The 25,885-nt window shown below is 29.2% G+C and overlaps 1 protein-coding gene across 2 annotated transcripts in view; it reads left to right on the top strand.

Moving 5' to 3' along the window:
- Positions 1–348: 348 nt before the first annotated feature.
- LOC118072870 (nephrin-like) overlaps positions 349–25,885 on the top strand; it is a 142,576-nt gene continuing 117,039 nt past the window's right edge. For both annotated transcript variants that reach the window (XM_035093018.1, XM_035093019.1), the window contains exon 1: positions 349–1,788. In XM_035093018.1, the coding sequence (XP_034948909.1) occupies positions 1,668–1,788 (121 nt within the window). In that variant the 5' untranslated portion in view covers positions 349–1,667. The remainder of the gene's footprint in view (positions 1,789–25,885) is intronic.

The raw sequence follows: 25,885 nt of genomic DNA, 5'->3' as shown, positions 1-25,885 counted from the left end.
AGGGAAGTGGTGGTGGATGTAGTCATGTTGTTAGAGGTGCTAGTTGTACCGTGGTGGTTGGTTTAGTGGTAGCAAGACTAGTAGTACCAGAGGCAACAGAAACCGGCAAAGATGTGAGATAGAGATAGTAAAAATGGTAGCCAGAACGGCGAAAACAGAAGCAGCATCAGCAAGCAGCAGACTCGAGCAGGGTCTCGTGTCGATGGACCTGGGGGTTGAGATGCTCGATGCGCATGCTCGGTTACGATCGGATATACTCGGTTATGCTCGAGAATCTCTACGGGGGCAGAGGCCTCTCAGCGACTGCTTGCCCCTAATTGCGGAGCACACACGCGTTGGATCCTTCGTTGGATGAGGTTGCGTGTTGAGTTTTATTCATTGTAAGTGATCGAAATGTTTCGCGTTTTGTGTCACCGGAATGACATTTCGTGAATTTTTTATCATCATTATTTGTGAACGACATCCATATTAAATACAGGGTAAATGACAGTTGAATAGTCTTCTGTCTCAAGTGGTTGAATTTTAGTTGTATTTATTTTTCGCGCCGGTTTTCAAATATTCAACATAATTGGATTAAAATAAAATGAGCAGTTATCAAGTGCAAGTGTGATTTGCATTAGAAAACACTAGGATTAAGTGTTTAAAAGTTGACATTAAGTGAATAAATGATAACTGTTTAATTGATCATTCGAATGTTTTAACAATCAACGTTACATAGCGTATTGGATTGTGATTCGAAGAAGAGACTGATTTTAGTTTCTCTTTAGTACACAAATGTTTTATGATTAAGTAATGTTAGTAATGATATAAGTGCTCAGTAAATAGTGCATTTTTTAAGTGGATTTTTCTTCCCTTAAATTCATTGTTGTCCGAGAGAATCAATCAGCTTCCAAGAACGGGCAAGTTTGTATAAGAGAACAAAAGAGGTCACTGGCGCGGTAGCGCAGTTGTTTATCTCATGCAGAGGTTTTATTTGTCATTCGCGAGATCAACTAGAGGGGAATAAACTTTAGACAGGTGAATTTGGCTGTTGTTCAATGGACCTGGACACGATACAATTAATCAACATAGTAGTTCAAGTGTTTTACACATAAATGCATAAATTTACAAGACTTAAATTTTCACTAACGAATTGGTCTCTTTCTATACAAAATGAAAATGCTTGAGAGTGTATTCATGACTGTGTAAATACACCAGTTTAATAAAACGACTTGGATTATAGTGGTTTCAAGTGGTGAAAGACAAGGGAAATAGAAAAGAGAATGCTTCTAGGATTAGTTTGTTCAAATTTTATTATTAAATTTGATTTTATTATTCCAATTTATCCTAATGGAATGAACATTATTTGAATATTAAAAAAACTGACGCCAAATCCAGTCGTAAATAATATGTTTATGAGATGATATATGCTAAAAGTTTATTCTAGAAGCACTTTCATCTACTAAGGGTGAATTGTCTCATGAAAGTTAGCTATAAATATATCATAATAAATGACACTAATTCATCCTATAATTACATTTCAAATACACCTGAGTTCGTGAAATTAAGTGGACAAGTGTACAGTTAAACTATAAAAAGTGTAAAAAATTTTAAACTTGTGTGTTTCAATGCATTGTGTAGTTTAAAAGATTATTTTTTAAGTTAATGTATTTCTAATAAACTTATTGATGGAAATGATCGAATCAACGATGAAACAACAAATGTCTGTTGGTTGCGGTAAAACCAAGGATCACGTTATGATGTTCCTGATTATCTTTATTGGTGTTTGGATTTCATCGGAAGTTAAAGGTAAGCAATTTGGATTATAAAATATTGTTTCGGAGCATAAGTTTAGAAGCAAAAAGAAACAAACGAAACATCGTGATAGAATAAATGAAATTACGAAGAAATGTGTCGAGCATATTTTTCTCAGAATTGAATTGATTTGTGTCAAAACTGTTTCAACTTAAATTTGGTCGAAAAGATAAAAAAAAAAGAGCTTGTATTAGATCATGATACTTTTGTTGTGTAAAAGTATTATTTGAAAAATTTAAAAACAAATCGATAAAGTAGCGAATAAAAGGAATAGAATAGAGTAAAGTAGCTAAATAATATTTTCTCTATATTCAAGGAAAAATACCTTTTGCTTTGTCATGATATTTCCTTTCTTTATGTTTTGATTTTTTTATTTTTCTCTTCACCTTCTAAAGAATACCAATTATTTAGCCGTATTGTATAAATTTATGCATTGCTGTATGGATAAAATAAAAAGCAAAAATTGTGCAACGCTGTAAGGTGTTGACATATTTGAATAAAGAGGAAATATAATCATATCTAAAAGTCATTCTGAAAATGAATTGGTATTTTCCGGTGTTTTATAAATTTGATTTTAAAATATGATGTTTTATTGCGATAATATTTTTTTGATGATAAAAGTCTATCGAATAGAGGGATAATCTGTATTCCTATGTATACACACAATTTATTAACTCAGTTATATAAAATCAACATGTCATTATACGTTTGTTCACAAGTAAAATCTGTTTGTGTAATTACTAGAGGAAATGAAAATGAAGATAATTAATTGAACTCAGGATTATATTTTAACAGTATTTATTTCTTTTCAATTTGTTAATCATAAAATTCTATTATTGAATCCGATTTACTCCGAAAACTTGTCTTGCTAACTGAATCTATTTTATCAGTTTAAAACTTTTTGAAATTTTATCCTTAATAAAAAATCAATATCATACATTTTTGATTAACATCTTTCTGTTTATTTCTACATAAATAACTAAGCCATCTTATAAATTATCTTCAAAGTATATAAAAAAAAAATTTTATTGATAAAAAATTGATTGATTTATTATCAAAACCGTTGATTGAAAATACCAATCATCAGCCTGTCATTTATTTTTTTTAAACCTCGGCTGAGTTGCACGTCAATGTATGTTCGGTTTTTTATTGTTGCAAGATTACTGCAATCGATGCTGAAGCTAAAGATTAGCTGATGCAGTAGTTTTACTACTAAATTTGAAAAATATACGGCTCTCATCTTACCTGTAAATGCTTATTTTCTGCTCAATAAATTTAACAGATTTTTTTTGACATTACATTAACTAATGTGGCAAATTTAATATTTTTCTTCAGAAATAAAGTTAACGACCTTACTATAAATCAGTATTTTTTTCTAATGACATTAATTAACCTTGAAGAAGATAATGATAAAGTCTGTTAAGAAGACTTGATATTACTTTTCAATGTAACATAACATTAATTGTCAGTGATATTCTGTGTAATTCTTTGCACTTTGAAATCTTGATTCGATAGGTTTTATAACGACGTTTAACATCAGATTAATTGTTTGAAAACTCGTACGACTTGTGTATGTGGACTAATTCTCCATGTTAACATACATGAAAGCCTATCTCACCTGCCAGTTGCTTAACTGGTTCAATAATTAAATTCTGAGCATCTATTAAAAAGCTCGAAAATGAATACATGTCCGATTAAATTAAGATAACATATTCATGTAATGATAAATATGGATGTTTTCGACAACATATACTTAAAATATTATTTTCAATGCATTCTCATTGCAAAATATTGAAATTCAATGCAAATAATGCTTACGGAGATTTATTGATAGTTGGTGAAATTTTAGTCAATAATTGATTTTAGATTCAAATGCATTTTGATGATCAACTTTCTGATTAATTATTTTTAACAAAAATACAACGATAAGAGCGTAATTAATGTATTCTTTGAGGACAATAATACCTGTTACACGCTAATGTTTCTATTAATTAATTGAAATCCTAGCAGGATTGTCAGATCGTAAGACACACCACAAGTTTAATGTTCTAGTGTTACCGTTGTGGTACCTCAAGTAGATTGTAAAACCAAAGTTTAATTATTTCAAAGTTTACCCAAATATTTATGTAGATCACTTGAGACTAGGCTGTTCAGATTTATATTCCTACAACCATTATTATCTACCATGTAGTACATACATCTACTGTAAAATCGAATACATATAATTGGATTCACGTTGCTGCACCTGGTCTCAATCTAGTGTTCATGAATATACACAATCAAAGCAATAGGACCAGTTATCATATGTCTTGAAAGTATTTGTCATTTTATCTCATTCTGAAACAATTAGTGTTAAGTAACATAATTTAGTCGGTTAATTTATTTAATAAATTCCACGAAATTGTCATACTCGACAACTCTTTGTGAAGGGATACTTGATAAAATTAAATAGTTCATACGATGCGCATCACACTGACTGAGTAGATTTGCACATCAGGGACTTACTATTTGTCACTATATTCTCATAGGGAAATAGTCTATTTTCGCGTTTTTACTTGATAAAGTTTATTAAACAATTTTCGTTACTTCAATTTTTAAGAATTGTTTGGATTGTATGATAAAATTCCGATGTTTAAATTGATTTTTTATTTAATAAAAAATTTATCTGAATGTACTTTATTATTGTTAAATTATCTTCGATTACCAAAAGTTATAGAAATTTAATTTTCATTAAATACGATTTATTTCAATATAACTTTAATAATAATAGTTTATTGATATTTTAGTAATAATTGTGATATTCATCAGCTGAAGCAAAATAAAATGTTTTTAAATCTAACTTTGATATATTCCAAATAACACGTTTTGTTACAGAAATTTATAATGCCAATCAATTGACAACAATATTGTCAATATTTAAAATTAATACATCTCTTGTATGCGTAAATTCATTTATATTTACTTATAGAGTAAAAATCATGAATACAGGATTTGATTGTGATGCATGTATAAATCAGACAGCTTGAAAGATATTTTTTCTTCTTTTTTAGTTTTTCACAGAAGCATTTTTCACTTGATTTTGTTGCGAAACGTGAAGGTGGACGGTATGCAGTTACTGGGTGGTAGGTATAACGGGCGTATGACGTTGAATACGAAAGTGCTACTCTACTTGCGACTGTCGCAGGGGGTGAATGCACTTGTCCACGTTTTCCGAGTGTGCACGCCAGATATCGTTCGACCGAAATGGATATCCGCTTCGTGACCGTATATGCTCTGCAGCCAGATATATTTCTCTTGACGCGTGGTTTCACCAAACCTACCTGTGTCAGATCGTTGACAATTGTTTTTCCTATTTGACTATTTTTATTCCTATTTGAATTTTTTTGTTTTTGAAGTTTTGATGCTTTTGTTTGACTCGGATATAACTAAATAAATGTTGAATACGTTTACGCAAGACCACATCAGTAGTGATGAAGAGGAGTTAGTGCATTAAATGTAACTGATAGTTTTATTATGTAATAAATAAAACTTGATAATATTTTCCGAAAGAGTTAAATTTTATCTTGAAAAGAACGGCAAATATAATATATAGTAATTGTCATCAAAAGTTTGTCCTTCAAGTCAAGTGTGTTCTACAGAGGTTAAAGTTTCTTTGACTTTGTCTTCCCACGCGCACACTGTAAAGTTTGTCCTTATTCTCTATTTCACCATCTTCTTCCTTCATTTTATGTTTATTCTGTCCTTCTCTTGTCCTCTTAGCACAACAAATTAACTTCAGGCGTTGCAAGGGAGCGGCTTATTTGGTCGATGCGCAAGGAGGAATAACAACTCATAGAGGACATAGACATTCCCACTCTGCTATCCTTCTGTCTTCATTCCTTCTCTTTATCCCCCATCTCACTTCTCATCAAGCGACTCTTCGTCAGCCGGAAACCACTGGCTACCTCGTAAAGCAGGTGCCGTAATTACGGATTCCTGAATTAGTTCAATTTCAGTGACGTCTCGACGTTCATTTGTATGTTCCTCTTCTTGTTCATCACGTTCTTCCTTTGACCTCTACACACGCCAAATTATATCTCATTGTTTAATTAATATATTATGAGTATGATGGTTTTTTACAAATTTCCTCAAATAGTAATGAATTATTTCTCCCTATTGAGCTTCGTTAAAATAATTAATCTTCTGATTAAAAATTACATTGTTTTTTTTAAATTCATTTTTTCATCAATTATTCAATTCGAAACAGTTCTAGGAAAAATCTTTAATCAAACTTGATATGGTAATGTATTGTTTTAAAGTGATTTATTGAGAAGATAAAATTGTATAATACTTAAGTAAATGTTGCAAGTTGATTCACATATGAATATACAGTGCTGTAATATATAAAGAAAAAGAACAATAAAAAAACACCTTCCTCCAAAACATAAGATTGGAAAAGTAAAAAGTTTGAGGGAAACTTCTTTGGATTTTAGCCAGAGACGATTGTCAGAGAATTCACGATGTCTAGTTTCCTCTTTCCAGTGGTAAAGGAGTGTCCGAGGGGTAAAACGAGTTGTTGAAAAATAGAGTCGATAGTATAGTCTCTAGACGCAGTTATGTCGAGGAATACTTGTACATTTACGATGCTCTACCATTTCTAATCTATATCTATGTACATATACATGTGTTTATAGCCTATATACATAAAATCTATCGATGCACCATTCGAAATTTTAATTTCATTATAATAACTTTTTTAATGTTCTCCAACAAAATCATTTATTATGTCGAAAGATTTGTTAATTCATCATCGATTGCATAAAAAATGATTTGCAATTTCACGCTAGAAGCCTGAACTCAGAATCTCATTAAGACTAACTGAACGACATCACGTCGATATCGATAACAGGTGGAAAGGAAGAGATAGAGAAGAGACAAGAGACTAATATTATATGGTTGTACTGGTAGGTAAAGCAGTAGTTGTAGTAGTAGCAATATGTGCAGTGTAGGAGCGCCGGTAATAGTGTACTGACAGCACGCAAGGGGTTTCAAATTTATCGCTACTTGTCCACTTGGGCTCGCTTCTCAACGATGCACGTCAGTCAAGTCATTGATTGTTCATACTAAATCGAACCCACTATGAACTTCATCTAAAATCTGTCAAATAAGACTGATCGTGGTCAATCTACACTTTTCTCTTTCCAACATTTTTGTCAGTCAAAAAATTAACTAACTATTTGGACGTGAATTATTACGTAATCCTTTTGAAAGATGGTCCATTTTTGCATCATTCTAGGGATTTTTTTAAAAATTATGTTACCTAGAATCGAAAAACTTTATGATCTTCAATAAAAAAAAATTGAACGATAAAATATGGTTCATGTCTTTTTTTTTACTTTTCGATGGAAGAAAAAATTATCTTTTCTAGTCGTCAATATAAAAATATCATTTTTTCTAACTGAAGGTTTTAATTAGTTTGAAACCATAAAAGTGGTGATAAAATAAATTGAAGAAAGTTTAAAATAACTTTCTTTTTTAGATTTTCCGATTTATCCTTGATGCGAATTCGAATCTATGTTATATTTATTTGTCAATTGTACCTAGATGGTTGTATCCATGTAAATAAAATACAACCTATGCATATTCACGTTACAATAAAACATGTATACAAATATACAATACATCCCAATATTGATTGTAAAATTCATTTTGGTGTATATTAATTTCTTTGCATAAACTGATTTTTTTATTATTTAAAACCATTGGATTATTTTAAATATTCAATCATTAATAAATAAGGAATGATATTAATTCGAATAACTATTAATTATCAATAATGACCGGCGGAAGTGAATAATAAAATGTATTAATAATAATATTCTTCATTATACTATTTCCCACAATGATCTAATAATTAATTCAAAAATATTGAACCGATTTCTAGTTCTCATAGAAGTACTCATCAAACTATTTAATAACATAGTAATGATTAACGATCTAATTTTTAAAATTTCCATGTATTTCATATTCACTAATCTTTGATTGCAATCAAATATAAACGTCTTATTCACGCTTCCGTGAATGCAGAACACCTTAAAGTTAAATGGGAAGAAAAAATGTAAGATAATTATTTTTACTGACCCTCTTGATGGTTTCTTACAATTTTCCCACCGATTTATTTCTCGACAGGTGTCCGATCCGGTTGTTGATTTCATCAAAAACATCTTATGGTGATACAATTAAACCTACATCTAATTAAAATCGTATTTTATTCTAACCCTCTAAGATAACGGCCAGAATAGTCACATTGTAGAAGTCTAGTGAGACATTAAGAAAGATTCTATATCGTACTCGATTTATTCTTCTTTTATCAGGTGCATCGCGAAATAAACTGTCGAGTTTATCCGATTGTAAGTAGTAGGTGTATATATTTACAGTGTTTCTCTTCAACCTTTCTTTCCAACAGTCCAATAGCAGGTGATACTGGGTCATTTACATAAAACATTCTGAAAGCTTCTAGTGAATATTAAGCTTCAATCGAACGAGGCATTGGCCAGAGGATGTAAATGATGTAATGATGACTAGAACTAGATAATGAATAAAAGTAAGAATGTGAATTTAAAAAAAAAAAAAAAATTGAAATCGTATTGTGTAGGATATAAATTTTATTTTTATTTTCCACTAAAGGGTTTTTAGAGCAGAGATAAAAGGAAAAAAATTGGGGAAGAAAGCTTATCCGAATAGTATAGATATCTATCAGTAGGATATTCTTTGAGGTCATAATAGAAGCGACGAAAGTAAGTTCCAAATGGGATTCTTTTTTTTTTTTTTTAAATTCTTTTATTCTTCAAATTGCTTTGCTGCTGTGGATTTATATGGTTAAAATATCATCACTTCAACTGGAGTACATATATTTCTAGTATCCAATAAAAAGTACGATAATTCATTTTATTCTTTGGAGATACTATTATTTTCTGCTTATTGATTAAAGGATTGCAAATATCATTTTATAAAATAATGTCACGATAGCATATGACATGTCTTATAAAAAGTCTAAAGTGAATACTTTAACGAGTATAAAGTTTTTTAAAGTACAGCGTGGTAATGTAATATAGAAAAAAGATAAGAAACAAAATGACGAGTTTTTATTATGTTGTTTTGTCAAAGTATACTATCGATCACTTTAATAAATACTGTAGCGTTTTTCTTTACCAGGTCGACGATGGTATAAGAGACTTGATGATATGATGTATTAAGAAAGAAAATCGAGTAATCGCCACCATCTTGATAACAATATTTTTTTACGTTCAATATTAAAAATTGTTGAATATTAGAGAGATATTTGATGTACCCTTTTTGTGTAATGATCAAGTGTTAATCCAATTTTATTTTCGCGAAGTGTAAATTTGAATGTTACGGAACAAAAAAAAGAATAAAAAATCAGTTTTATCGAAAGTGGAATAGTCAAGTTTTACAAAGAAGCTCCTTAAATAATATCACACAGAGATTTTATATTTTCTCTTCATATGAACAACATTCAATGGCACTGAATTTTTGCTGGTGCTTGAAAAGTAAACTAATCTCTTACTTTTTTTTTTCATGTTGTCTTCTGTGCTCTTGTTATACTTGCTCATCTATATTATACTGCAAGATAAAAAGGACTGCAGCGTATTATTGCATACATGAAAAGGCTTATTTAGGAACTTCTTTTTTTGTACGAAATATCATTATTCAAGTAATAATAGAGATAGGAAAAATAATAGTACAGCAAAAAATATATTAATTTTTTTGCATACTGTTAGTAATAATTATGTCTAATATAGGTACAAAGGAGAAAAAAAAGCGGTTTTTAAAAACAATTATTTTTCAGTCTAACGACACTTAAATTAATCATTGATGTTATTTTTTAATGATAGAGTTTTAATTGATGAAAAAATGTCCTCATTTTCTCGAGTAAATTCAATAAAATTATTTTTTAAATTTACCGTAGAGAATAATAAACAGTAAAAAAGAAAATTCATGTCACTTATTTTTATTTATAATAAGTAAATAAGTAAATGATACGCTGTCAGATTACATCTAGTATATAATTTTATTGTGACAAGATAAAGAATACTTTTTATGTTAATAAAAATAGCAGCATAAATTCAGAATACAAATAAAGTAGCAAGTACATGGCAATTTATGAAAAATTCACAATAAACTTTTTATTTTTGACACTTTTATTGTTGTTTTTTACATACTACTTTAGCAAATGTGAATGTGAAACTCAAATGGCGTAAGTAGTGCTATTACGGAAGGTACTACAACTGTTCGCGCCTTCATGTATAGCCGTGAAACGCACGATATAAAGTATATACATATCTATACATATACATATATACACCGAGAGAAAACCTATTGCTCGGTTCTGACTATGCAACGGGTATGTCGCTTTTAAAATTGCCCTAAAGAAAAAAAAATAAAACATGATATAAACAAGAACGAATAAAGGGATAAAAAAGAAAAAGAAGCCTGTCTATATATCTGTGCATACATATTTTTATATCTGCGTATATAGACATGGTGCAGAAAGGTGCGAGATTGCATACATATCAGTAAAGACATGGGTAGGAGAACAATCCTTATGTTTTCGCGAAGGTGCATCGCGTTCTCCGTTAGATATGTTTTGTAGATAGGGCGCTTTACCTCTTGCATTTTCCCTCTTCATTTCTCCCCTCGAATATTCTCCTCCTTTTGTGTTCCTGGCGCGACAGCTTGGCTCTGAGTGCTGGCTGTAGTGGCGGTTTCTTCCCCTCTAGCTTTCTCTCTCTTTCTTTTTCATGGCAGTCGATTTCCTTCCTTCTCTACTCCTTAACTTCCTTCCTTGTCTGCCTCTGCTGTTTCTGTTCTCTTTCGCCAAGCCTTTGCAACCAAAGTCTTATGTCTCTAGCCACCCTCTCATCCTTTACCACCCTCTTATATTCGCGACTATGATTCTGTTCTGACGGTCCACGACAGTGTACCCCCTGAGCTTGCATACCAACAAAATGGAATGGTAGAATACTGCGTGAGCCAAATGTCTTTGTTCCCGAGAGTAAACTGGCGACGGAAGTGTGCACGAAAGCGTAAGGGGACAGATTGCATACGATACAAACGCTCTGAATTTCTTCTCTATCTCTTTTATTCGCTTCTACTATAAATTTACGCTTTACTTTCTTATTCCTTACATTTATATATGCCAAACTATGCACTTTCCTTCATTCCTTCTCTCATTTATTTTCATCTCAAATGATATCACTCCATCCTCCCTCTCTCTCCATGAAAGATACCACCTTGCATTTGATATTACTTTTTTTCTTTTCTTTTTTTTTTTCAGTCTGTCGCGAAGCTCTTTTACTTTTATTTGTTCATAAAAACCATGATATCCTTATGAAAATTATTTTACCTTATTCTATTTCATCATTTGTAGTATAAGAATATTTTTCAGTCATTTCGTTTTATTACTATCAATTTTCAAATATAATCCTCATAACTAAAATGAAATGATTATCACGCGCATTGGAGATGAAAAAAAGTAGAATTGGAGCGAGGATAAGAAAGTCTGACAACGAGCTATAGATATAGAGTTAAAAAAATTCGATTAAAAACACGAACACTCGATGAATGCCAGCAATTAATGCTGAGTAGGAACTGTCGGACTAGATAGACAGAGAAGTGGACGCGAGAAATGGAAAGAGAAAAAAATTTTTTATTCTCTTCTCTTTCACTCGCTTTTGTCTATCGGAGTAAAGTATTTTTCAACATATAGACTAGAGTATGCGGTTTGAAACGAACAGGAAATTTGGAACTATGCCAGCTTCAATCTATTATACTATTAGACAACGAGGATCGCATCCGGAGTACCTTATTAAAATCTTCGTTAACATGCCTGTCTTCTAATTGGTTGCCGCTTAAATATGATCTATTTTTCTTGATCTTTCGTGAATATCATTTTAAATCAAGATTTAGCCGATAGTTATCCTTCAAAAAATAATAATCTATATATCTGTTACAAAATTCTTTCAGAGTATTAGTAAAAAAAATGAATAATAGAATATATTTATTCAAATGTTGATGGTATATAATTTTACTAACAACATTAATAACATTTTTTATTCATGAACAAATTTATTTTAATTTTTTTAATTAAGTTATTTGAAAAACTAGCGGATTTATATAATAATATGAAATATTACTTTAAAATTAAAAATTCATCTAGTTCCTCTTCAAAAAAATACTGACCACGAATGATACATCTCCTTTATGCTCAACGAGATATAGGAAAAGTCCATCCGATTGAACGAACTTACGTCAAATATTATAGAATCAAGTGGAAAAATTCAATAAGAATATTTCTAAGCAACAATAAAAATTTATCAAAGTATAAATAAATATAATTTTATTACAATTTTTTTTTAATTTTAATTTATTGACAAATAAATTAAATGTCCAATCTAGTTAAGGTATTCAAATAGGTAATATTATACTAGAGAATCTCATTTCTTTACATTCCTCAAGTACTTCAAGTAGCACACAATGGTCCGACAATGGAAATAAGACCTACGGGCATCCGATCATTTTGACAAGGTTTAGTAGGTAATTTATTTCTTTTGTTCTCAACGCTTCTTTTATGTAGTTTTTAACCTCGTTTTTGTAATACAATGCTCGCTATCATTTCAAAAAAGCTGCAATTTTAATTACTTTTTTCTAATTTTCTCAAAATGTCAATCCTGTCTACTTATTCGGACGTATATTCTTGAATTATCCTGACAAGTAGTATTTTTTAATAGTTATCTTTATCACGAATATTATTATTATAATAATTGACGTACTTATTAACCTCTTTATTTTGTGAATTGAGTAATTGATGGCCACTAGAGATTAGCAGAGAAATAAAGAATATTGGAGTACGAAAAAATCAATAAATCCTGAAAATAAGACGAGTTTTACTTGGCAGTGTAGTTTGTTTATTTTTTATTGTTCAATCTCATTCGTTTCGTCTTGAAAAATGTCATTGGATTTCCATGCAAATCTCGTATATATTCTGAGATTGATGGTTACGCGACGGTTCCTATTTTGCTATTGATACAGAAAGGAAGAGCAGGTGAGCATTGTAGGAGATGTTGGGAAATAAGTTTTATATATCTATATATAAATATAGAACGTACCAAAAGGAAAAGTAAGTTAAAGGTAATATTTGAAAATGCCCTGGTAGTTGACAGAATTTATTTGCACTCAATATTCGTCAAAGATATCAAATGAGTTAAGACATAGGAAGTAGTCATGTTGGAATGTTTTTAAAAATTTATTTTTACACTTGGTATGAAGGGTGAAATAAAAAAATGCTTCCTTGCTGCAGTTTGAGCCTGTAACTTATTGAGTAAATAATTTATCAAAGTCTGAAAGAGTATTATATAGACTTCCTGCTTTAGAAGCTCTAGGTTGTACGTCAATAGAGGTATATCGTTTTCACCTTTCTCCTCTTCTCATCTTCTACAGTACTAGCCTCTAGCTATTTACACTTTTGGATGGTTTTTAAAAGTCGAAGTATATACCGCAATAGTAGCTCTATTATACTTACACAACGATTAATCGTTATCTCTTTAACCACCAAAATATCAGACGATGGACACTTATGTATCATTTAGTCTTCAATAAATTAGATACTTTCAATTACGATTAATTTAATACGGATAAATCTAATATTTAATTATCTACAAAAGTTTAAATAATGATTGAAAACCATTAATATTTTTATGTTTAATAATTTTTTAAATCCCTTCTTACACAATTGAAAATAAAAATGACTCGGAGATTTTTGTTTATGCTTTTATTAACGAGTTTTTAACAAAGCTTTGTCGAAACGATCGAATACAAGGAGGCCTTATTGTTATCATTGTAGGGTTATTGTGTTCTGCATCAAGTACGAAATGAGATAAAACTTGTAAGTTAACTGTCAAATTTGTGTAGACAACATCGATAGATTTAGTATTAAATTTTTAATATTATTCATAATCTATCAGTCACAATGATCAGCTAATAATTATATTATTTATTAATTTTTTTTTTTTTAAATAAAAGCATCGAGATTTAAATTTACGAATTGTGACAATTAGTAATCGGATAACTAGCATTCTGAATCAGTAAATATCGCTATTCAATAATTTAATTTCCTCTAAATTGAATTATGAAATTACTCTTTTCAAAATTATTGTTTTTTTTTCCTATAAAAAAATATAAATTAGAATATAGGAAAAATAATTTGTTAAAAACAGTAGAAATTCAGTGGTAAATAATAAAGATAGTACAGAACATTCTTGAAATATTTATTTTTCAAGCCTTAAGCTGTGAATATTGTTTTCGTTTAGCGAGCTCAAAATGTCTTGTTATTAAATTTTATAAACTTCACACCTATAGGTTATATCAATATGCACCTCAGTTACGGTGCGCCTCCGCTACTGAAATAAGTAATGCCGATGTTTGAAGCTTTAGCTACATTTTTCTCGCCTCGTGCTTGGAAAATTTACAACGCTCTGGAAAATTGTTTCTCACACGAACGAATACTACTTTATTTTTCTCTCTATGCCACTTGCTGTTTCACTTTTGCGCAGTCTCGTAAATACATAGTTTCGTTCTGTTTTTCCAAACCCTATGAATCACTTGGGTGAACTCATGGAACGTGAGGCTGCGTAATGCTGTAGCCGTTTTAGAGACAGATTGCGATGATAATATCTCGTCTACCACGTAATTGTTTTGCAGTAATTACTATAGTATTAATCATAAACAGTTTATTCTCTTGCTTTCTATAATATGTAAGATAATTTGCTCACATTTGCGTATTAATTTATTACTAAAAGAAAATACACATGTTTATTACTATTAATGTGATGCCATTTAGAATGGCATTATCTTATTAATTAACTTAAAATTAGATTATCGGCTTAAATATTTACCATAATTAAACTAATTTCGTATGTATTGTAGCGCAGATATATAATCCTATTGAATTATTGAATAGTTTAGTTTGTTTAAATATATTACTCCTACTTTTACAGTCAATTATTTCAAATAATGTAAATCCTTATTTTACTATCGATAATTGTTGATTTTTATATTTTTTATGTGCTTCGTACTTTTTTGACGCTAATCTTGTTTGGATTTCAAATGAATAATGGAAATAATTTTAAATATTAAGGATTAAATTCTAGTGAATAATTAAGCATTTATAATATTTTTATTTACAACATTTCTCCAACTATTCTCCATTTGCTCTCCCCAACCATTAACTAACTTTTCTCAAACTTTCCTAAAATTTCTCTCAAATAGATTCATTCTCGGTATTTAAAATATTTTAAATTAACGATTGTTATTATTATTAAATTTCATGGAAATAACTGAAAGTGTGAAGTTGATGACTTTAATAGATAATGCAATTTGAAAGAGACGTACCGTCAAGAGGGATGCTTCACTTTTTGCTATGGTAATATCGAACGCTCGGTAATATTGACGAAGCTGTCGCAAATGTCTCTTTAATCATATTTAGCACATTCTTTCAAATAAGGGTAAAAGTGCTGTTATTTCAATATCAATATTATTCATATTTCAAGTAATTTCTCAGTTTAAAATGTAAATTTTCGCCATTAGAAAGTCGTTATCTACAATATTTTTAGTGTAAAGCTATCCAACTCACGTATTAAATCAATTTTCATATTGAGCTTTCAAATTGTTAATCATTGAATAATTTTTTAGGGTTAAAAAATTTTTTATTAGTAACTAGTATCTATTCTCACCCTTTTAGGTCTCAACCATGATTTACTTACCGCCCTTTTGACCTCTTCCTAGCTCATCTAGTCGTCTTAATTCTCCCTTTTACTTTGCCTAAAGAGTGATTGTTTGTCATGTATTTTTTTTAATTAAAAAAATTCATTGACATAAAAAAATAATAAATTATAAATGGCCAACAAGACTTGAGCTTTAAATGAACTTTAGCAATAATTTATCTTCTCTATGAGAACATAAATATATCATCCTTTGTTGTTTGTCATTCTAAACTAAATTCATTGGTCGATTTGGATAGCATTAATAATATATATACATATATACAGCGTTTACGTGAATCACATTAACATTCCATTTCTCTGGGGCGCAAAATTATTTCCGAGCTTGACGCTTGCTTTAGAATTCAATTTGTGAATGTATGAGAGAGTGAATTAGAGAATGTATAAGAGACATACTCCATACTATAAGCACAAGTCATCACGAGGCTTATACCGGAAGTTTGACAATTCGTGCTACCGAGACTAAACTTCATGCTAAGGTAAACCCTTTTGTTGTCATCAACAGTCGATGATAATAATAACTTCGACAATAATCCGACTTTTTTAATCGCAGTCAAAAATTATTATTTTTACATCATTTATAGTGACTAAACAATTCATCTTTTTCAGAGTAGCTATTTTTTTGCTTGAAAACTTGAATTATTTGTCTATTTTATTTGGTTAAAGTTTAAATAAATTCAAACTAATAAATGAAGATAATATTTACAAACAATAATGAAATATTTTTTGTCACAAAAAGTTTATACTCAATATTTTTTTAGCAATCAAAAAATCTTGATATGACAAAAATAAAATTATTTAGCTACCGAACATAAGAAGAAGCGTGAACTTATTTGAATGTTGAAAAAACGAATTAAAAGTTCAACTGTATTTATAACAGGTTGAAAATTTTTTATAATGTCATTCATATAAAACATTTTAACTTTAGTACAATTTTTATACTTGAGAAAATTTAATATTAAAGCTTACTGATAAGTAAGAGTTTTTATTAATACACTTAAATAAAATATAGTTAAGTAAATTCTTTAATAAAAAGTCATTAAAATATTTTCTGTTGTTGAAAATTATAAAAAATTCATTTACAGGAGACGGAAACTGGACTAAAATATTCAAACCGATTTTCCCGTTTTAAATTCCAGTAAGAAATTTACAGAAAGAGAATATTCAGAATTATTGCGACTATTCCTTTGAGAAATATTTTTTGTTTTGCATTCTTTGTAGAACTTATTGCATTTTTTATGAAGTAATTTATAATTTAATCGAAACATTTTCAATTTTTGATCATCTTATCTTATTAAAAACAAATGAACTGTTATTAATTCAATATTTGTATGTTATTTTGAACAAATATGTTCATATTTCTTTTCTATTTAACATTATTACAATTTACTACTATTTTATCCAACCGTTAATATTTTTAACTACCGACCAAATTGCGTATTACTTCATCATAATAATTCATGGTATATTGATAAACTTTCGAGACCTTTTGTCACATTTCGGTTTCCCAATTTTAGAATTATTGCTTGGTAAAACAGTAATCAAACAATAATTTAAATATTTGAAAAATTAAATTCTCTTGTAGGAGACTTATAGCTTTGATATTTAATTTCCTCCGGGAAATATAACGACTGAATTATTTTGAATATAACCTTATTTGGAGTTGATAATATACGTATCATGCATCAATGTATGTAGTACATGTATATCATCCTTGGTACATAGGATTCATGTTGCGGGGAAAGTTTCATCTTTTCATCATAAATGTCATAATGTGATGGGAAAAAAGTTACAAGGCTGGGTAAAAGTTTTCTTGTAGTAGTTTTATCATATTGCTGTGAGATATTCTTGAAATATAAAAACATTCAAGTGATTATTATCCGAGAATGTTTGTATGATATTTATAAAAAAACAAAAGAGAAGAAATTACAGTATAGTAAAAAAAAATTTAATGTTTTGTAATAATTAAATCTGAACATGAAAATGCTTACGAACTTGTTAGTTAGATTATTTTTCAATGAAAAATATAATTTCATCAAAAATTTTAATCCAAGAAAAAATGTAAATGTTATTTTATTAGCTAAATTTTATGGCCTGTTATCAAATTATTCTTCAAGCATCTCTTCCTTCTGCTTCTCTTTTTAATCATCTATGTTTAACTTAATTTTCTAGATACAAGGAAATGTAAAATGGTAAAAAAAAAAAAATATTAAATATTATTACTCCGAAAAATTGCATTATTAAAAAACTATCTCAGCTGTTTCAAATAAAATTAATTCACTGTAAATAATTGTTGGCATTTCGATTTACAATCTGTACAAATCTGCTAAAATTTTTTAATTAAATTTATTTCTCTAATTCATACCATCCATTTACTTAGAAGTACAATTTAAAAATTGTACCATTCAAATTGATATAGTTGTTTTAACAAGCATGGCAACACAAAAATTAGTGCACTTGCAATCTTTTTGAATGCGCATTGCACATTTTTTAAAAGGACAAAAGATTTGACTCGAGTATTGTCTTCTGGCTAGTCTTCATCGACCTAAATTCGTCTTTTTGAGTTATTCTGTTTTTTTTTCCCATTCAAAGATGAATAAGTAGCACATTCCTATCTACAGAAGGATGATAATTCATCTGCACGTAGCAATAAAGATCAGTGGAAACGGTTGAGACGGCGTTTGATAGACAAGAATAAGCTTCTTTAGAGTTAGTGGTCAACGCCCGGTAGCTAACTCAACGCCCTAGAGTAGCTGGTGATGAACATACTTGGAGCAGTTGCTTCGCGTGCTTGGTATTTTCTATTGTATCGTTAGATCAGTAATACGCGTTCACACTAGATTTGCGACTCGAAGCATCGAAGAACGGGCGTTGAGTAGTGTACGATGGAAGGGAGAGATAGAGAATGACGTCACAACCCGAGAGATCGATCCAACATCCGTGGTCTGCAAGGTTGTACTAGTGAAGCTGCGGCTGCTGCAACGCCGGATACGCAGAGCTCTAACCCATGTCGTCTGCCTGGGATTCCCAGCTGCGTTCTCTAAACCTTTTTAACTCTTTTCTTTGCGACGTTGTACCAGGTTCCCTCCACTTTTCGGCCTCGTTAAACCACGCTCGCTACTTTCTTATGTTTTCGTTGAGAGTTTGCTAGAAAACAAAAAATATAAACTAAAGATGTTACCTTTTTCTTTTTTCTGTTTAAGTTTCTTAAGAAATTTTATTCTGGCATTAAAAAGGTCGCGACTTTTTCATTTAGCTCAATTTCTTTTTACATCTTTTTGGTGATAAAATTATTGAATGTTAATTATTCTGTTAATGTCTGAGAATAGCTTTAGTAGTTTGATTATGTAATCCGGAATTTGAGTCATTTTATTTATCACTTTATGGAATAATTCATTTATTTAGTCGGTGGATTGTACAATATTTAGCTTCATTGTAGAGTAATTTAGATACAAAAGAAAGTAAGACAGGTGTGGGTTACAACATCTGCCTAAATGCCGTCTTACTAATTACGTAATCGTGACCATCATTCTGAGGAGAATGATTCAGCTTTAAAACAGGAATTGTTAACAATATTTACTATTAAAATACAAAATTTAATGACAGAAAATAGAAATAGATATTTATTATCAATCATTGACAGTTTAAAAAATACTTTATTTACTTAATGAAGACTTTATTATTACAATTCGTCAATTTTTGTCATTCATGAAGCCCTAGAAGTTTAATTCAGAGTATAATTTTCATTGTTATTGAACAATTAAATTTCATGGAAATCAACCCTCCCTACTCACCTGACTTTTGTGAGAAAATTTGTCAGAAATTATTCTATTACTCTACGCTTCTTTTGTTATACCAAACCACCCTTATAGCCTTGAACATTTATCCTGCTGTAAAAACGTCCATTCTTAATTTTTTCTCAAAACATTACGCATCTTACTTCCGGTAGGATATGGATATCTATTATACTAAGTAGTATTGTGGCTTTGAAGAAATTTTCTAAGCGGTTCGAGGAAACTAAACCTTTAAATCACTTATTTTCTGTAACGAACGTGTGATGGAAATACATTTAGAATTTAAATTATAGATTGTAAATTCATATTTGCTATTAAAATATTATTATCTTTATTTTTTATTAAAACATTACAGAAATTCTAGAATTATACTTTTTTTTTTTAATTATTTATTATCCAGCATATTCTAGTATTTTTTGTTTATAAAATTGGTTAAAAAATAAAATTCAATCAATGAATATGAGCAATAGAGACTTTTGAAGAAATTGAATGAGCGAAAGTATCAATGAATGAAATCAATGAATGACGTCAAGGTCAAACTTTGATTTGAATGAATCCAGAATTTCTTTAAAGATTGAGAGGATGGAATAATTTATATAAAAGAACATTTACGTTCATTTATTGTTAATTCATAAAAGATTTCATTGAAAAATTATCTTTTGTCGGCTTATATAATAGCAAAAACCCTATCAATAAATTATTTTTCAGAATTTCGAGGAAAATTTGATTCCCAAAACAGATCAAATATTTAGGAATTTTATTGATCAATTTTTTATACCACCTACTGCATGAAAAAAAAACTATTCAACTCATATTCAATTTCAATTTTTTATAATTTAATCATTTCCAATGCAAACATCACAGATCAATTAAATAAAAAAAAAAATACATTGAGATAGATTGAATAAACTAAAAATATTGAATAAGAAAACGAGGGTTGAATACAATGTTGTGTCCAGGAAAAATGTCTGACTCATGCAGAAGAATAAATAATAGGGGTATTTTATTTATTCAGAAAATATTTAGCAGTAATAGAAAAAGCCTTTCAATGAACTAGTTCTCACTTATAATTGAAATAAAATGTTGCAATAATTGTCGAAATAAAAATATATCTTTTAAGATAAATAAATATAATAATTGATAGTATTAATGACAATAATAATATTATGATATTGAAGCAACAGCAAAAATCAATACAGGTGTAAATGATGTAGAGATGCGTATGTTCATTAAGGTGATACAGCAGACATCCACTTAAGTATCACTTTTTTCAACCCTCTCGTCATTCAACTTCATCTTTCTACTTCTCTTTTCTTGTCCTCCAGCTTCGTTAATTCGTGCCAACATTCGCAATACCAACCCAAGATTGGCGCCAGCGATGCTAGGGTAACTCGGGTGTTGTAAGTTAAGAGTTCTTCAAAAAGGTCGATTTTATTTTTCGCTATGCACATTTATTATATTTCCACAGATACAAAGTGGAATAGAAGAAAAGTTTAAATTTTCATATAATATAGTTGATATAAAAAATGTGCTCTATTCATACCATAACATTACGGAATTGATATGAATAAAAAGTACACACATTTCTTTTTATTTATGTTTATTACGTTTGAAGAAGAAAAAAGGATTTTCTTTTGATGCATCAATTTAATTGCGTGAAATAAAATAAGATACTGAAATTTCATGTTTTTACAAAGAATATATAAATAAATAAAGAAAATATTAAATAGATATAAAATAAATGAAAAAAAAATGGAATTCATTATAAAAAACCTCAAAGAAGGTCGCAGAGAAAATGATAAAAAAATGAATATAAATACGAAGGATAAATTTTATTGTCTACAACGATGCACCAAGTTTATATATAGAGTATGTGGATGTTGAGTACATAGGTAAGTGTAACTAACAAATAAAAAAAAATATTTTCACTCTTTGTTATTCAACCTCGTTAATTCGCGTGGGTGCTTTGAAAGTGCCTGAAAAGGAAGGGTGAAATTTCACGTGTGTCTCGAGAACCAATAAAGAAGTGCGCAGACACACAGGACAAATGAAACAGAAATGCGTATACTTCAACATTGATTACGTAGATGAAAATAAAAAAGCTCCCTCAAGTGTGTGGTTGTGATACTGTATACATATCAGAGACACCCTAGAGCATCGTCATGATGACTTTTGTCGCGTTGAGTTTGTCATTTACCACGTGTAAGACCTTGATTTTATGGCGATAAAAATTTATGATTTTGTGTAAACATATACATATGTACAAATACATGTATATGTACATGGCAATGATGGAAGATTTTTATAATATAAATGGATTATGCTTGTAAATGTAGACGACTTGTAATAAATATCAAAGATTTGTTGGCTTAAGTATAGAATACATATATGAGCTCAAGCATTAGGGGAAACGATGATGTTGAGGGGATTATAATCTCAATGGTCAGCCTTCTGTGAAAGTGAACGTCAATCGTGATTTGGAAAAAATTTTTTCAAATATCATCACGTACATTCATTCATAAACGTCAATAAATTTCTCTTCTTCCGGGATGTTTTAATTTTGATATTAAAATAAAACTCATTTTCCTGACTCAGGAAATTTTTAAAAATTTATTTTATCATTCCAAGTTGATAAATACATGTATAAACAATGATATATGCATAGAGAATAAAAGTAATCTCTTGTTTTTAATAAAACTAAGACTGTACTGCAGATTTGAAAATGTAGATAATCATATTCATCAGAGAATTGAGGAGGCAGGGGGAGTCGCAAGCTTAGAAAATAGAAAGAGAGCTCTCGAGCGTAAATGAAACTCGTTGGCCAAACGAGACAATGTACATATATATATATGTATATATAGGAAGCAGAAGAATCTACTATCTCGATGACAAGGTAAACAAAGCGAAACTTGTTTGTCGCATGATGTTAGAGCCTCTAGGTTTCATTACATTTTCAAACTGGTGGAAAAAAGATTAAGACTTCGATAAATATGCAGTGGTAATTAATGCATTCTTCTGTGGTTCGTGGCACACTGTGTTGCATCTTCTATATATTCTTTTGTTTATTTATTTATTACTCTTTATTTGCCACCAGCATATATCAACATTTGAGATTATTTTTTTATTATAAAAAAATTAATTTCTTTCTGGAATAAAGAAAAACGTTTGCCAGTAGTTTTAATTATTTTTGAATTTATTTGACAATGATGAAGAATAAATTTTTAATCATTGGTGTTGCAATTTTTATTTTGGCCAAACAGTTTTACTGATATGCCTTAAATATTTAAAAGTAATTGTTTATAAAAAAGTCATTTTTAAATTAATTAATATAAATATAAGAGTAATATTTTTTTTAATTATTAAACAGTATTTGAGAAATGTTTATAATTTTTTTAATATTAGGTTTATTAATTTAGTTTGTCAGTATTTGTTAAAATATGTTTAAAATAAAGTTTTTAATCAAAGTACATAACTAAAATATTATAAAAATATTCTAAATAGTATATTTAATTATCAAAATGCCATATTTAATGTATATTTCAGTCTTTTAGTAATTGAAATAATATTCAACTCAAAACAACATTGTGAATATTTATTTTATTTTCTCAAGTATTATTTTTAGCTCATGAAAATCATCCAGAGCTTTCAACTACTTAATTTTGCAAAAACAAACTTGGGGATACACAATACATATTTCATAATTAACTCATATTGTACGCTAGTTTTTTTTTCATTTTACTTATTATCATGATGATATATTCATCTTCCATTACTGTTAATAACTTGTGTATATAATTACTGCTTTTTTAATTTATTTATCTATGTAATAAATTTAATATTAATAAAATTAATTGAATTTTCGAAGTTATTTAAGAAAAGAAAAATTTCAAGTACTTAAGTAATAACGAAATTATTAACACATGCTAATAAAGTGTCTAATATACTAAAATTTACACTAGGAGTATTTTAGTTTGTAGTAATTTGAAGATAGAAATGCCAACTATGTCGGTGTAATTTCAATCTTATGGGTCACATACTTGGGTATGGTTGTGTTAAATTCAGTAGTGAAACTTATATACCAAATGCCGTCAGGTTTCAGTGGCAAATAACTTAAATGAGTAAATCCCTAACAAATATTCAATGTATGCAAGTTAACTTTATTACTCACAATATGGACATAATATTATTAATACATCTATTTCAACTACGGTTTGATTTTATCCCAAATTTCATGTTAATAATTTATATTGTTTACCATCAGATTAAATAAATATATGGGATTTTTTCTATGCATTCGATGTGGTGATCATTACAATGATATTTATAGAGTATTATGAAATTGTAGTTGATCGAAAATATTTAATATTGATATGCATTAGAGGATTATTTTTAACAATAGTATTTTATCTATCTAATAGATAGATATTTTACTATTTACCCTTTAAATTTTTCAAGTATTTTCAACCTCCAAACGCTTTAGCTATTTTCTTCCTTTTTCTGTCGTCCAAGACACTTAGATTCTGTATAAAGGAAAAGCGTCGTCTTTCAAGAGCAGTATCGAATTAAGGTCATGCTATTGCCTCTTGTCGCGAAGCATCGAAGGACCTTTGTGCAAAAAGATTCCTCCGACCTCCAATTTATATTTGTATTTTCGGTATAAAGGCACACAAATTTCTTTGAGATGAAGGTAGTCTGGGAAAATGTTTCATCTTTTTTATTTATTAGTTATTATCGTGATTTTTTGAAAAGTCTAAGCTTTGTAGAATACCTTCGTAATTGCAAGCAAAAAATCATGATACTCAATATGTTGTAAATTTATTTTTTAAAGAATATTTATTTAAATGATCAATTATAATGGATTGAGTATTAAAGCTCAGAGTATTTAGATGTTTAAATTTCGAAGAAATGAAATAATGTGAGAGACGATTTTTTATGGAAAAGAATTTTAGTGCATTAATCCTTGTTGATATCTTCAATCTTCATTCACAAGATAATAATCAATTAAAAAATTCTCACGAAGCTAAACCGTAACTATTAATCTCATTATGAGGTAAGATGTTACAAGTCTTGATAATGCTGTTAGGTCGTACAAATTTAATCACAGATTGTAAACTACTGAAAAGTTTTCTAGATCTTAGTAAAAGCATCATAAGTCAAGAATCAAGGTGGTTTAAGGATCATAAAGATTTTTTAATTCAAGCTCTTTAAAAATAATGAATGATACTCTATTAAAAACATTCATTAACACTATTATACTTACATTAAAAAACAAATTACCAAATTTTGACATTATAAAAAATTAGGAAATCGTTTTAAACATCTTCTCGTTTTTTAAAAAAAATTTGCTATTCTTTTTTTCTTTCTTGAAATAAAATTACTGCAGAGTCTGCTTCGGTAGTTTTCTCTTCTTTTTTCTTTATCATCAACTTAGTTCACCCTAGAGGAGAAAAAAAATTATTTAGTTCGGTTAAAAGAACGAAATTTGGTTGTTATTTAATGCATGGTGGAGAAGTGGAAGCAATTTGTCGATGTTCAACCACTGAGCCATGGATGTGGAGAGATAGGAAAATAGGAGGAGACTCTTTCTCTCTTGACCTATGACCTTTCACACTGTTAGAGATTGTCTTGGCAATCTTAGTGGTAGTGCGAAGGAAGATGGAACACAAACGCTGTCATTATTTATAAGGACAAGACATACCACACGGAAGGACAAAGTGATTTGCTAAGTTTGTCACTGTGAGCAACTCAATGAACACAAGACGGAAAAATAAAACTTTAATATTTATTACTAAATATAGTGCATTGAGATATTTATTGGAAAAAAAAATAAGCCAATAAAAATAATAAAAATTGAAGTTCATGTGAAACAACAAGGTTCTTATTTATTTTATCTTCAGCTTATGGCTTTCATTAGATTTTTCTTCTTTTTTGTAGTTATACATAGTAATGTCGTAGTACTTTCCTCGTTAATTAGTGAGACAAGCATTATGAGGAGCTTTTGAATTTTGTGCAAGCATACGTGAGTAAATGAAGAGTAATTGGTTTGCAGAAAATGACACCATTGGTATACCGTGCTTTAAAGAGTGATGACAGCTTTGCTTTAGTATGTACTTCTCTGCAAAGTTTATTTCTATTAATTAGTTAATTAATTTACTTATAATAAAGATCATAATTTTTTTTTCTTTCAATTTTTGACTGATTGCAAAATATTACCTAAAATCGACTCCAGAATTAATGCTGAAGATGATTTTAGATTTTTTTAGAGCAATTTTTTTTACAAACAAATGGCCCAATCAATGATTTCGAGAAAGCAGAAGGATGCGACTTGGCATTACTTAGTCGTGACTTGATTTCCAACTATTCTATTGAGGTCGAGAAATTCTTCTATTTTTATATTCCATTGAGGGATAAGTTTTTTTTTTCAGTTAGAAAAATTTTTCAAATTTTAATTCAAAACTA

This window comes from Chelonus insularis, unplaced genomic scaffold (assembly GCF_013357705.1).
Source record: "Chelonus insularis isolate UGA/USDA-ARS -01 unplaced genomic scaffold, ASM1335770v1 contig_94_pilon, whole genome shotgun sequence".
Lineage (NCBI taxonomy): Eukaryota > Metazoa > Arthropoda > Insecta > Hymenoptera > Braconidae > Chelonus > Chelonus insularis.
This window is presented reverse-complemented; position numbering and strand designations above follow the sequence as displayed.